The following is a 13,630-nucleotide window of genomic DNA, read 5'->3' as shown; positions in this document are numbered from 1 at the left end:
AAAAAATCATAAATAACTTTTATGACCAGTTTACTGAGTGGGGATTATTTCGAAGATTTCAAACTTGATCTTCTTCAATTCTACTTCAGTCCGGTGTTGGTGCTAACAGGTTGCTAGGGACAAGGTCAGTATACTAATAATCTTTACTACTGATGAAAATTCACCGCTATGATCGCCGGTATTAGATAGGGAAAAATCTTGCTTCGAAGAACAAATAAGAAATGTTTTGGTTTGAAACGATGGAATGAAAATTTTAATAGAGAAAAAAATTTTCAACTGTGGGTAATTCTTTCAATTTTTCATGAATATGGAAGTTTTAGTAATGAATGGATGAGGTAAAACAGGCTTTGACCATCAGGTGTGAGGAGATCCATTTAATTCTAAATTCTTAGTAAAGCTCAAAGTGCCGGCCGATGATGCTTCTGAAAAATTTGAAAATAATGATTGATATAACGAATTCAAGAATGAATATATTTCCGTTTTTCAGGGTTCTTCTACTAAGTAGCTAGTAATGGTAGTCTGACGAATGAATACGCTTGAAGAATATCGGTTTTGGAGTAAATACACAGAATTTCTTCCCCTTTGCTGTGTACTTTTTTTAGTTTTTGAAGCATTTTTTGTTTTGAAAATTTGTAGTTCGTTTTTGATCAGTTTAAAGCCTTCACTTTACCCCAACTCCTTCATTCTATATACAGTAAAAATAAATGTTTCTATTTTGTAATGTGCAAAAATTTGAAGAGTTGTCGTAATTTCCTAATGCAAAATTTTTCCCATACCTACATCTCGCATATCATTACGAAACATCACTTCATTATTTCGAAATCAGAATTTCCAAATGTGCATGGGTCCATTTTTTTATAATCAGAGAATTCAAAATTGAAATAGTTATTTTCTTAACAAGTTCGGGCAAGCAGTTGAGTACATGAAAAGACGATTTCCGGTAAAGTTAGGAACAGTATTTGTTTCTTCAAGCGGTTTTGATATATATGTGTAATTCATATTACCTATATCCATTTTACGAAACAGATCCAATTTGATTTTATTAATTCATATGCAATGATATCTGTTTGGGAAAGTGACTTTGCGACTTGAAATGGGTGCGGGAAAAGGGTTGAACGCGCACGTTTGTAGAAAAGAAGATTTTTAGTATATCTGAATAAAAAGTTCACATATTTTCTGCCATCCGCATTGTGGTGAAAATATTGAATTAATATAACGAAAACGAATTGTTATGTAGAATTTTCAGAACATCATTAAGATAATCATTTCAGTTAATCAATCATTTCATTCCAGGAAAAAAATGAAGATCCTTCTTTTAATAATGTTCGCTGCAGTAGTGTGTGCTAATGATGCTTTGAGAGATCTTCAGCAAGGAAATATCAAGTTTACATCATCGTTATATCAGGTTTGTTTGATAAATAATTTTTTTTATGTTTGAGCATTTCATTTCTAATGATTAATGATTGCATCCGGGAATGAAAAATGAAATCTCGTTATTTATTCAATTCTTGGAAGCACTCATAATTTTTCTATAGATCGAGATCTCATCTATCGGTACGCAAATTTTAGATAGATAATACCCACAAATTAATTCATTTGAATATTTTTATTCTAAAGTTATGCTCAAATCAAATTATAATAACGAGAGTCTTTTTGAAATCTATTAATAACTGAAATTGGCAAATATGAAAAGAAATTGAAATTTTTAAGAAAGTTTTGGTTATTACTGAATGATAATTTAATATTGATAACAATCACTTCCAAATGCATATAAAGAGATAATAAGCAGGTTTATATAACAACATTTTTGTGACAATGTGCGATACCGTACTGGTTTTGTTCGATTGTACACTTAATATCTAGTGAATTTATTTTCCTATTGGACAGATGAAAACGATAATTCTCATTAATATCCGAACTTTTAATGAAAGAGATCTCATTAGAGCTGCCATTCATAATGGAAAACATCTAATCTTTCATCAAAAAGAATTGATAATTACCTATTCATTGATCTCTCTCATCAATAGTCATTGCATGGAGCAGTAATGAGATTTTTGGTCTTGATACCTGAATTATATATAGGTATTAGAATTAGTTTGATATATCTGTGTGAGCAATCCATGTTCGTGTAAGAAAACAAAAAAGACAACATTCTTATACTTACCTACTTTTTTTCATACTTGGCAATCTAGCTGTCAATGAATTTTTCTCATGCAACTGAAAATTTTCGATATTTTCGTATAGCGTCTTGTATTAAAGCTATACTGCCTACAATATTTCATATACCTACATTTATTTATAATGAAAGATCAAAACTAACAATTTCAGAATTTATTGAAGTGTAATTTATCGCGAGTATTTCCAGAGAAGTAATCTTAGTGAAAACAAAAACAAAAACAATTTACAAAGACAAAACACTTACAATTAACAATAAATAAAATTTAATTTCTTCGGAATATCTCATTCGAACAACTCGTTGACGTGATAACTGCGACTGCCTTCCAAACCGACATCGCAGATTGTGCCTTGAATCAAGGCTTTCATAGGTGCCATGTACACCCTGAAGTTAACCTCGTTGTAATTGAGGCCTTCTGGTGCCTGAAGGAAGTTTGACATCCTATCCGACATCACCCAGACATTCCTGTGAGCATCAACTTTAACGTCTGAAGGGAATATAAGGCCTACATCGTCCTTATCAACGATGCAGTGGTACTTGGGGTGGTAAGGTAGAAGCGAGTTCCAACAACCAATGGCATTTTGATCGATGAGGTTGAATAGCTGAATACCATAATCGTCCATGACTCTGGCGGTGGTGTGGGAGTTTGGTCCCCTGCTTTCTAAGGCTATGAAATCGTTGTAGCTGTCGTCAACCTTCGAACTGTTGCGTAGGATGTTTGTAGATACTGCGAATTCCCTGTTACTTGCCAAAGGACTGAAGTAGAGGTATTTTTCACCGCTGACATAACGGGGAGACAACGACATACCAAAAACACCTGAAAATTATGGAATAAATAATAGCAAATTTTAACAAGCAATTTCCTAATGACTAATGGACCATATAGATGAACTGGTTGTGTCCAAACTGAATTCATAACTCACCTTCTTCATCCCAGTTGAAGGTTAATCCATCAATGGTGAAGTTACCGGCTAATGGATCGGGGAAGAAATACCCATGCTTGAATCTCCATGCCTTGTTTTCAGCCCAAGAATAAACGATCATACCGTAGGCCAGTTCATCGCTGAAATAAGCGAAAGTATCATCGCAACTCTTTCCAACATCGACGACGGTGTTTGCTATGAAGGTGCCTTCCTTGATCAGTTCGGCTGGGATCTCGAATCGTCTGATCCTTTGGTTTGTCCTCAGGTTGAAGACGTTGATACTGTATGGGCATAACTGTTGTGTGGTGTTTCCAATACCGTAGGTTCCGGTGTCGAGAACCCAGAGACGATTGCATTCGTCGGCTTTGATTCTGTATACTGTATTCATACCGGTGTTGCAGTTTCCTAGCTCGTTCGATTTCCAGTCGGGATAGGGAATGAGGAGAGGCGATTTGGAGTTGATGTCTGTGAGCGATATGTAGTTGAGGGTGGAAGGTACTCCTAAAAATATTGGAAATTAGGAATACGAACAACCTGGTATTTAATTCTGTAAGATAGGAAATATGGGAAAAATTTGCACCTCAAATAAATTTTTGAATTCATCACAAACTTTTGAAGAGTTAGTAGTAATACTTTTAAGTAAAATTATATTGGGGATAAACATAACATTTTCTTAACTAGGGGTATCTCTTCAGATAAAATACCTCTAGGTTCAAACATTACAGGAGAAACTAATTTGATTATAGTAACCATCGTGTATTCATTCAAATAGTTCAACAGCATTCTACAGGCTGTTATAAATCCAAGATTTAATTTCTAGGTGTTGTTTGTTTGAAATTGAGGTTTCGATAAAGAGGGTTTTAATGATTGATAGTTACAATAGGATTTAAGAATCTTCAGGAATCGTTTATTTTCTGGTGTCATGGCCTTTCATCTAAACTTATTTTGGTATACTGTTGATAGATTGCACAAAACGAATATAAAACATTGTGATCTGTCAGAAGGCTTTAGAATTTTTTGAGTAATTTCTTCTTTAGAAGAATATTCGAAAACAGAAGAATGATCCTCTTCATTTTTATTCATTTAGTTCTTTCGATATGTAGGTAGGTACATGATATTCAGGAAGAATCCATATGAAATGTCGCATCCAGGTAGCTCATTCGAAACTTGTTCAAGTTATAAAACTAGGAAATCATTTGAAAAATAGACCAATCAAACAATTCAAGAATGAGATAAAAAGGGTTTCGAGTTTTAAATTGGATTTTATGCACACGTTGATCGAATCAATATTTAAAATTTTTCGTACTTTATAAAAATTTGATTGTGTTATTTTCGGAAAATCATCAATAAATTCTGTCTCTTATCATTAAACGTGAATTATTTCTATTTCTTCAACGAAATATACATGTCTTAAAATGTGAACGATGAAAATTAAGTTCACTATCGATAATACAAAATTATTATCAATAATGAACCGAGTTATTGTATGTGATTGAATTCAGTTTCATGACAATTAAGTGTAGAACGATCATGATAAATGATAATGATATTATTATTAATCATTACTAATTAAGCGTGTTTAAGGTATCATATTGTAATTAGCAGTTTATAAAGTATGCAAATTTGATTACATGATTTTCGCTGAATAAAACTTTAGAAACAAGTTCTTTATTCATAGTTTAGATTGTTAATGAATTTATATCCATCATCAAGCCCCAAGAAAAGTTCATTTTTTGCAGAAACTCTTGCACAAACAATTTTATTCGAATTTTTGTAGTTTCATTGGTATTTCAATTAATTAACATTTTTCCTCATTTCGAAGCGGTGTACTGTAAAAAACACTATTGATGGTTATCGGTATTTTTCGGTATAATAGAATAGATGGATATTAACAGAACTGGCCAAAAATTTGCATAGAAAAAAATACAGAAATTTACACTTTAGAGATTTCAGACAAAGGGGGATACAAGCACAAGAAAACAATACAACAACCTTTTCATATTTTATGAATAGAGCGATGATTTATTAGGAATTTTACTCGGAAGTGAAACAATGTTATCCTGTTATGAGTATATACCAACAGCAATTATTGATTATTATACAGATTATACCAGATGGAAGGATCAAGCCTGCCAAAAATATTTTCATATAGTCATTGCGCGGGTCGAAGGAAATTGAAAAAAAATTTCCCTTTTTTCAAAATGGAAAATTCTGTCTCATGACGTTTTGATTCATTAACCACACGGTTAGTGAAACTTGAAACATGAAAATGTGAATTCCCTGAAAATTGTTAAACCCATTCAATTGGAAAACTGTCTTGTCTCTTGCAATTTTTTCATAAAACGCGAGAATTCTGTGAAAAATATGAAAATGTGAACAAGAAGACTAAGAGACAAGAAAGTTTTTCAATTCAATGGGCTAGAATGCCCATTTTTAACAATTTTCAAGGAACTCAAATACACGTTTGATGTACAGTGATTCCAAAGACTTTGTGGCTCAGCAAAAATGTGTTTAGTGGGTCTCGGAATAATAGGTAGGTATAGCAGTATGAGATTTCGCATATCATGAAACTCCTCTATACCACATTGAGTGATTTTCGTATGATCAAATTCTGAGATAAAGACAAAGACAAAAGATTATTTTTAGCGGCGAAAACCAATAGAAGACATTGTATTGTGTCATAGACTAAACTATTTATTTATGTCTATGTATTGTGTTATTGAGTGTTTAGGTACTCTTGAGAGTGAGAGTAACAGGCAATCGAAATAAAAGATGATCTGAATTCTGATTCTATGAATATTCAATTCAATTTGATTTCTTGATTTTTTCCATTATCGTAGAATTCCAATTCCAATTCAAAAATAATCGAATTTTTTGTTTCACTCGTTCATATCGACGTAACTTTTTAATCAATTATGTCGTTAACGTGTTAAATGATCGGCGATGCGGATTATCCAAATAAACTCACCTTCCATCCACCTCGGTACAGAAATGAACATTTTGTCGTTCCATACTTCGATTCCGACTGGCAAGTTGTTTTCAGGAATGTAGTTTCGCGTAAGTTGTGCCTGGATCTTGTGATCGAAACTGTCGAAAGCATAATCGATGTAGTTCCATGCATACCTTTCCTGGAGCCTGTATGTTGCCTCGGAATGGTAGATGATCAAAAGGAACCATAATGTCCGAAAGAACGTTGCTTTCGGTAAGATGGAAATCTGCAATCGGACAGAACTGTTAATTCTCAATAACAAAGTAAATGCTTGATAATTTCGGTCATTATCCTGGAAAAATAAGCTTCTCAGAATCATTGCATCACTTGGGTTCATCAGAGGAGGCATGGAAAATAATTATTTCCTTTTTTATCGAAATATTTCGAATATATAGGGTGCCCCAGAATTAATGGTAAATATACTCTATACTATTCCAGAAAAATAGAAATCCTTGGCTATCTTACATCTTACGAGAATGTAATTCATTGATATCTAGTTATCCTAGACCAGTTCAATGCATAAAAAAATATTGCGTTACCATAGCAACGAATAATAAATTATTGCGTTACCATAGCAACGAATAATAAATTATTAGAAGTGACAGTGTGAAGTTTGAGGTCAAAAAAGTAAACCAGAGTTACGCAATGAATTAAAAGAAAGTGAAAATTGGAGTATCGAGCCATCATCAAGTACCTGTATTTAAAAGGGTTAAGAGGTAAGCAGATTTATGAAGATATGCTTAACAGCCTTGGTGATCAATGTCCTTCGTATGGGACCGTGCAAAATTGGACTGCAAGCTTCAAAAGAGGTAAATTTTCCATTGAAGATGATGACCGATCGGGAAGGCCAGTTTCTGTGTCAGTCCCCGAAAATATCGATATGTGATGCATGATGCACTGAATATTTCATACGAACGCGGTCATCATATAGTTCACGTCAATTTGGACATGAGAAAAATTGCTGCAAAATGGATCTCCAAATGTTTGAATGTTGATCAAAAGCGTGCAAGGGTAGAAGCATCGCGTTCGATGTGTGCTCGATTTGAAAACGATGTAGACTTCTTAAACCGAATTGTTGCTATGGATGGGACTTGGGTACATTTCTACGATACAGAAACGAAGCAACAATCGATGGAATGGCGACACTCTGGTTCTCCAAGACCTAAGAAGTTTCGTGTCCAAAAATCTGCTGGAAAAGTTCTTGCTTCAATTTTTTGGGATTGCCATGGAGTAATCATGATTGATATTTTGTATAAGGGTAGAACAATAACCGGAGAATACTATTCGACATTACTGACCACTCTACGGGAAAAAATGAAGAGAAAAGACGCGGAAAGCTATCCAAAGCTGTTTTGTTTTTGCAGGACAACGCCCCTGCACACGAATCTCATGTTGCCATGCAAAAATTTCATGATTTAGGGTTTGAATTACTAGCAGAACACCCTCCTTATTCATCAGATTTGGCTTACAGGTTATCCAAATTTTGGCAGAATTTTTTTTTTCAATGAAGAATCATCCAAATAGGATATTATCTGCATAACGAAAGGGAACAGCCACTAAATGAATCAATCTACGGAAAATTTGAATTTTCCTGATTTTTGCTGATTATAACATGTAACATGAGTGTTTGGTAGCTCTTTTCATAACAACACTTTTTTTATGAACTATACTTATATTCACTTGAAAGATAATAAAACTTGAAAGAACATTAAAGTGATCACAATTTTCCATTACCTTCTATATGGAAACGATAATAATTTCTTATTTTGTATAATTTTTTTCCTGTTTTTTTTTCAAAAACTTTTCTAATTCCATCCATCACGAGCTTCCACCATAAAGTTGGTTCTCAACACATTCGGTTTTGATCGGGAAAACTTTATACATTTTCACCCATTAAAGGTGACTTGAAACATTAGCTATTCCAAAATGATGACTCTTCAAAAAAAAAATGAGATCTGATTTCATTGCTCACTGCATATTTAACTCCCCCATTTCAGATGAACACGTGCCGTTCCTCCAATGCACTTTAAGATTTATGATTTGAAAGGAGAATAAATATTAATTTTCTATCCTGAACGTACGTGAGCAGGTTTCAGATCATTTGTCTCTTTATTCTCGTGTAAGTGTAATCGACAACCCGTTAAATCTGATCAATGTAGCGAAAAACTCCTTAAGAAGTATTTTATGCTTGTATGAATTGTTGTACGGTTAGATTTCTTTATACGGCACTGAATCAGGCATCAGCAAATTCGAACCATCATTCTTGACAGAACATCTCTGATATCCTCTTCTACTAACTTAATGGAGGTAGAAAAACGATTACATAAGTTGTTGGGTTTTTTCACCACTTATATACATTTCTTCAGAAGAAAAGAAGACGAATCAATCAAGAAAAATGTTTCAACCATCAACAATTCTGACGATTCAAAAAGTACAGACATCCATCACTCAATCAACTGTGTCGTTACTTTATCACTTTGAGAGATAAGTGGTTAGCTAGTTGGACCCCTCTATCAGTCAAAGTATGAACAGTCATCACAATCACTTTGAGTGAGATGAATACCTTCCTTAATATATCGGTAATTCTCATCATAAATCACAATGATGGATTGTCACGCATATTTAGTGCTAAGAATTTAAAAACCCAGGCAGTCCGACTTATTTTTGTTTTACAACTATCAGACTATCCCTAACAAGAAATATTAGAACGTGTCAAAACAGTTGTTGATCACTCTTCGATATTTAATATCAAAACAGCATCTACCCCTGCACGTATATATGAATATTTTATTTAATAAGTATTAATTTTGGGTTAAAACTTCTTATTTCTTGGAACGTTTCCTCCATTTACTTTATTACCAATTATTAATGGAATATTCTCACTACCTAGTCGGGTAGTGAGTTCAGTTTAGTTTTCGTTGAATTCCAAACAGTTATCAAAACACAGTGAAAGGTGATGAATTGGAGGTGATCCAGATAAAACCCTGATGAGGTGCTGAAATATTTCACACCTCTTGATTACTTCGAAGTCTAAAGAAAGCAAGGGCAAGAGCAAGAGCGCTAATTCGATAATAAATTGAGGTAATAACAACCTGCAGTAGGTATCACATTCTCAGTCGATATGCATAATCGTTACATTTCATTGCTCCTCTGATTATTCGAGATATTAAGGGAGAATTATTTCATTGGACTAATGGTATCTGTTCTACTTGTTTATCCCTATAATTAATAATAAGCCTATATGGGAACTTTCCCTGCGAAATTATATGTGACGTAACGCACCACCAAGCAATTAACCGAAAATTGCTATACTCCGATATTGCGCAAGGTTATTCGAGAATTCCGATATGATTATTACAGATGTGGATTGTTTTTCAAGACTCTTGAAAGTCATAACCTTTGTCTACAAAGTTGTTGTTTTTAACAAATCTAAAAATTTCCACTTTTCAGTACTTAGAAATGATAATATGACTATCCCACCCCTAGAAGAAGGTGCATGACAAACTCCTAAATTATACCTGAAAAGTTTCGAAATTCAAAATACAAATTTACCTCTCCGAGCATTTTTCTATAAAATGATAAATACCGAAGATATGAATTTTGTGCGTTACTTTTTTCTTACTCTTTATTCTTAGCGCGAATATACCTATCATGAATCTATGGTAATTTTCAGATTTACGAGAGCCATTTCATGATTGCGGAAGTCGCTCGTAATACCTACAAAGTAGTAAATGCCCGATGTTATACTTGAAATGTGTCCTTGGGTATATAAAATATAAGATCGAATTCAATGATTTTATGAGGCTAAGTGGGCAATTTATATACAAGACTTCTATGAGTGAAAGTAGGTATTTTCAAAGATTTGATGCTTTCAAACTGAAGCTCAGCGAATGCTGCATAATTGCGTGGGTTAGTTACACGTGGATATCCAATCCAATGAAATCCATGTAAAAACAAGTATGTTGTCAGGTGCCATAATCATTTGTGAAGTATGTTCCGGTTCACTTTCAGATTTCATTTGATACATAATAAATTGGCAAATTATGCATTATGCCCAATGAAATGGTTATGAGACAATAGTTTTGAAGATATAACAATTTGCATACTTGTATTTTTACTGAATGTCTCAGATAAAATAAAAAATGCCACCTCTTATAATTATCCACATAACTGAGTTTTCTAAATTCCAACTTTATCTCCTTTTATTTCAAAGCTACCCTCCCACGTTTTGTAGTAGAAATTGTTTATTTTGTGGAAGGATGAAGGAAAAGGTCAATTCTCATTTTAAACTACGCAAATTCTCATGTATAATGTATAAATGAGGATCTTGTCATGACACCTTAACGAGGGGTTGGACCACTTAAACTTTTCGTGCCAGAAATGCATAGACATTCTGTTGCTGAGGATGGTTTGGAGCTTTTCAATAACACTTTTTTCAATTTTTCATTTTCCATAATTTTGAGATCAATGTCATACACTTTGGAAGTAGGTAATTGATGTTTTTGAAGTATATTATCGGAAACATACATGCCTTTTTCTCAGGTAAGTAACTGATGAATTACTGAATTAAAAATCACAATTGAAAAATCAAATACTTATATTGATACCTCATTTCATTTTTCATCATTTGCGAAAAAGGCACTTTAAAAATGTCAATAACTAGAGTGTTTATCATACATACCTATAAACAATTAAAAATTCTAATTCAAAAGGATTTAGCATTTCATCCCTATAATAAGAAAGGATTGAAAAACACCCATATGTCCTCATAGCAACAAAAGATCAATCCATTTCTGGTACAAAAAGTTAGGGTTGCCATTTGAAAAACTCAACTACCCTTCATTTATACATGAAAAGTTGTGCAATTTAAAATAAATATAGACCTACCCGCCGGAGTATTTTCCTACAAAATAGTAAATACCGAACATATTAATTTTGTGCCCCATTTTTCTTATTGTGTTGAAGATCTATTACACCACCCCATTTCAACATCTGTCCTTACTAAGGGCGATGTACTAATGAGGGGAAAGGGTCCAAACTTAACAATGAGCAAAAAGCACAATTTAGGGGAAATTCCTACATTACGTACAGGGTCCTCAATATCAATAAAAAAGTCTAAAGAGTTTTTTTTTCTGAGAATATCAAAAATGCTAACGGAACTAACAGAAAGACTATCATTCTATGTCTTTTTCGTTGGATTATTCAAGAGATGTCAAGAGACCTTTTAATCCTTTTATGGTAAGGCAGAAAGAGAGCAGATGTTTCAATTGGTCAAATTTTTTTTTTTTTAATTTCACTATTTCCGAATCAAATCTGTGGAAACTTATTCCCATACTCCAAATTCAGTTTAAATCCTCATCGAGAAAGGTTTAAGAAAAAAATAACGAAGATTTTCTGTATTACATCCTCTCAAGAATGGCAAGAAGGCAATTCAATCTTTTGTCCATTCGCATTTTAGTGAATAACTGACAGTTACTCATGTAAAATTAATCATAAGCATGAACAAGCAAAAACTACTCCATACAGAAAAAAAGTTAATTTTCGCCCAACCCAAACTATTCTAAATAAATTGAATAGAATTTTTCTTCATTTTGAAGTAGTTGAATCGGAGATTAGAAATGAAATCTAGAATATTATTACTCAATTAAGAATGAACTGACTTTCAACACTAAAACGGTACAGAGCGTTACCTATACTTTTCTAGAAATATGTACAACTGAACGTCTAATAAAACAACTATTCTGGTCGATGTAAAAAGAACTATGAATTGTTTTATCTCAGACGGATTGTGCAGGTGCATTCCTTCCATTTTTAAATATTCTTCCTTAATTTTTCATGGATTTAAATACACCAACCAATCATAACAAATAACGAAAGGGTTCATTTTTCCCCTTAATTAAATTTTATATTTTAAAACTATATAAATTTAACTCTATTATCAGATATTTCGTAAATTGTCGAAATCATTGTGGATTATCGAATTTTGTTTCTTTCTCATATTACACGATTAAGAACTGAATGTTTTTATGAGAAAATAAAAAAATGAAATAAATCACTCACTCTCACAAAAGGGTTAGTTCAACAACCTCAATAGTTACCGTAATCCAACAAACGAATTCAACACAAAATATTCCTAATCGCTTCGAATATTTTCATGGAATTAAAAACCTGTTTTTTTCTCATCAGCAGTATCGTATTATCTCATTTCAGAAACACCCAAGGCGCGAGATGAATCTCGCGGTTTTAACAACCGAAGAACTTTTGAGTGACCGCAACGATTCTGAGATGTAAATAATTCACAAAACCAATTTCTCATACCATGATGGTCTCGCACACACTTAAGCAAACTGTGACCAATGGAAAGTGAAACTTTCCGTTTTATATATCGATCATCATTCTGAGCTTATACTAGAATTTTAAATCAAAAAGAATGGAGATTGTGGGGTTAGATCAGGTTTTAAGAATGGCGAAATACCCTCTCTCGAACGATGAAATCGCTGAAAAAAAACATTGTTTTATGATAGAGGGGATTGAAGGATCCTTGCTGACCAAGGCGGTTGACGATCACTTTGTGTGGAATGAACTTAATTGGATGGAATTCATTAGACCAAAATGCCTTCCGTTTTTTTTGATTTCTTGTGAATATTTACGTTTGATTTTGGACGTTTCCTATAATATCTATATGCTGATATATTTTTTATGTCCATAATTAAATGATTCAAGAATGAGGTGAAGTAATATAAATCTCGTTCTGATTTGGTTATTATAGATGGAATGGATCAATTTCAATTTCGTTAAGTGACCATTCATATCAGTTTTGAATTAATATTACAGGCAATCGAGAATGTTCGAGCAAAACTAGTTTAGTTTAGGTTGACGATATACAGGGGATAAAGTACGCAACCAAGATAATATCAAAGAATAGGAGGATATTAATTTGAATCCTGCAGGAGTCAAGTAAAGCAGCTGATAGCTTATTTTTTGTTACTATTGTACGTCCAATTTCACTGGAAATGTCCTCAACTTTTCAATTTAAATGGAACTCCTTGCATATTTCTACAGATTTAAGAAAACCTGATTATTACAAATAATTTAAAAAAAGAAGACCGTAGATTCGGACTACTTGAGACGAAAATATTGAATTCAACTTGTCATATTTTCAAAAGAGTGACCTATTTTTATCTGAAAAAGAGGTTCGAATATGCTTAATGAATCAGACTATTGATTAGGATATATACCATGCTTCAGAATTCGGATATAAATTTTGAAAAAAAATAAAATATACTTGTCCCAAGTCACCCACCGATTTGGGAGGCTTGGGACACAAGTTAAAATTCATTGATTCCTCAACTCTCAAATGAAATAGGTGACTTGGAACTTTGATTTATTCAATTCTCTGGTGATTTCTTTGTGGAAATAACGTATCCTGCTAAAAATCGGCATATTTTCTGCTGCCAATGCGCCGCTTGTATCTATTCGGCATTGTCTCAAGTCACTCTATGAAACAACAAAATAAATTTATGAGATCCGTGTTGCCGTTTG

General features: G+C 33.1%; 2 protein-coding genes across 5 annotated transcripts in view; one reads left to right on the top strand and one right to left on the bottom strand.

Annotated features, from left to right (window-relative positions):
• Nucleotides 1-13,630, top strand: part of LOC123314847 (antichymotrypsin-2-like) — a 33,674-nt gene continuing 20,044 nt past the window's right edge. For all 4 annotated transcript variants that reach the window (XM_044900228.1, XM_044900232.1, XM_044900229.1 and 1 more), the window contains exons 1-2: nucleotides 1-124; nucleotides 1,294-1,405. In XM_044900228.1, the coding sequence (XP_044756163.1) occupies nucleotides 1,301-1,405 (105 nt within the window). In that variant the 5' untranslated portion in view covers nucleotides 1-124; nucleotides 1,294-1,300. The remainder of the gene's footprint in view (nucleotides 125-1,293; nucleotides 1,406-13,630) is intronic.
• LOC123314844 (protein yellow) lies at nucleotides 2,317-12,535 on the bottom strand. Its single transcript, XM_044900225.1, has 4 exons — nucleotides 12,407-12,535; nucleotides 6,068-6,314; nucleotides 3,100-3,600; nucleotides 2,317-2,993 (listed from the first exon to the last, which is right to left on the bottom strand). Exons 1-4 carry the CDS (start codon nucleotides 12,407-12,409, stop codon nucleotides 2,461-2,463), a joined length of 1,284 nt encoding a protein of 427 aa, XP_044756160.1. The 5' UTR covers nucleotides 12,410-12,535; the 3' UTR covers nucleotides 2,317-2,460.

The sequence above is a fragment of the Coccinella septempunctata genome, chromosome 6, assembly GCF_907165205.1.
Source record: "Coccinella septempunctata chromosome 6, icCocSept1.1, whole genome shotgun sequence".
Lineage (NCBI taxonomy): Eukaryota > Metazoa > Arthropoda > Insecta > Coleoptera > Coccinellidae > Coccinella > Coccinella septempunctata.
The sequence above is the reverse complement of the archived record's forward strand: the minus strand, read 5'-3'. Positions and strand labels throughout refer to the sequence as shown.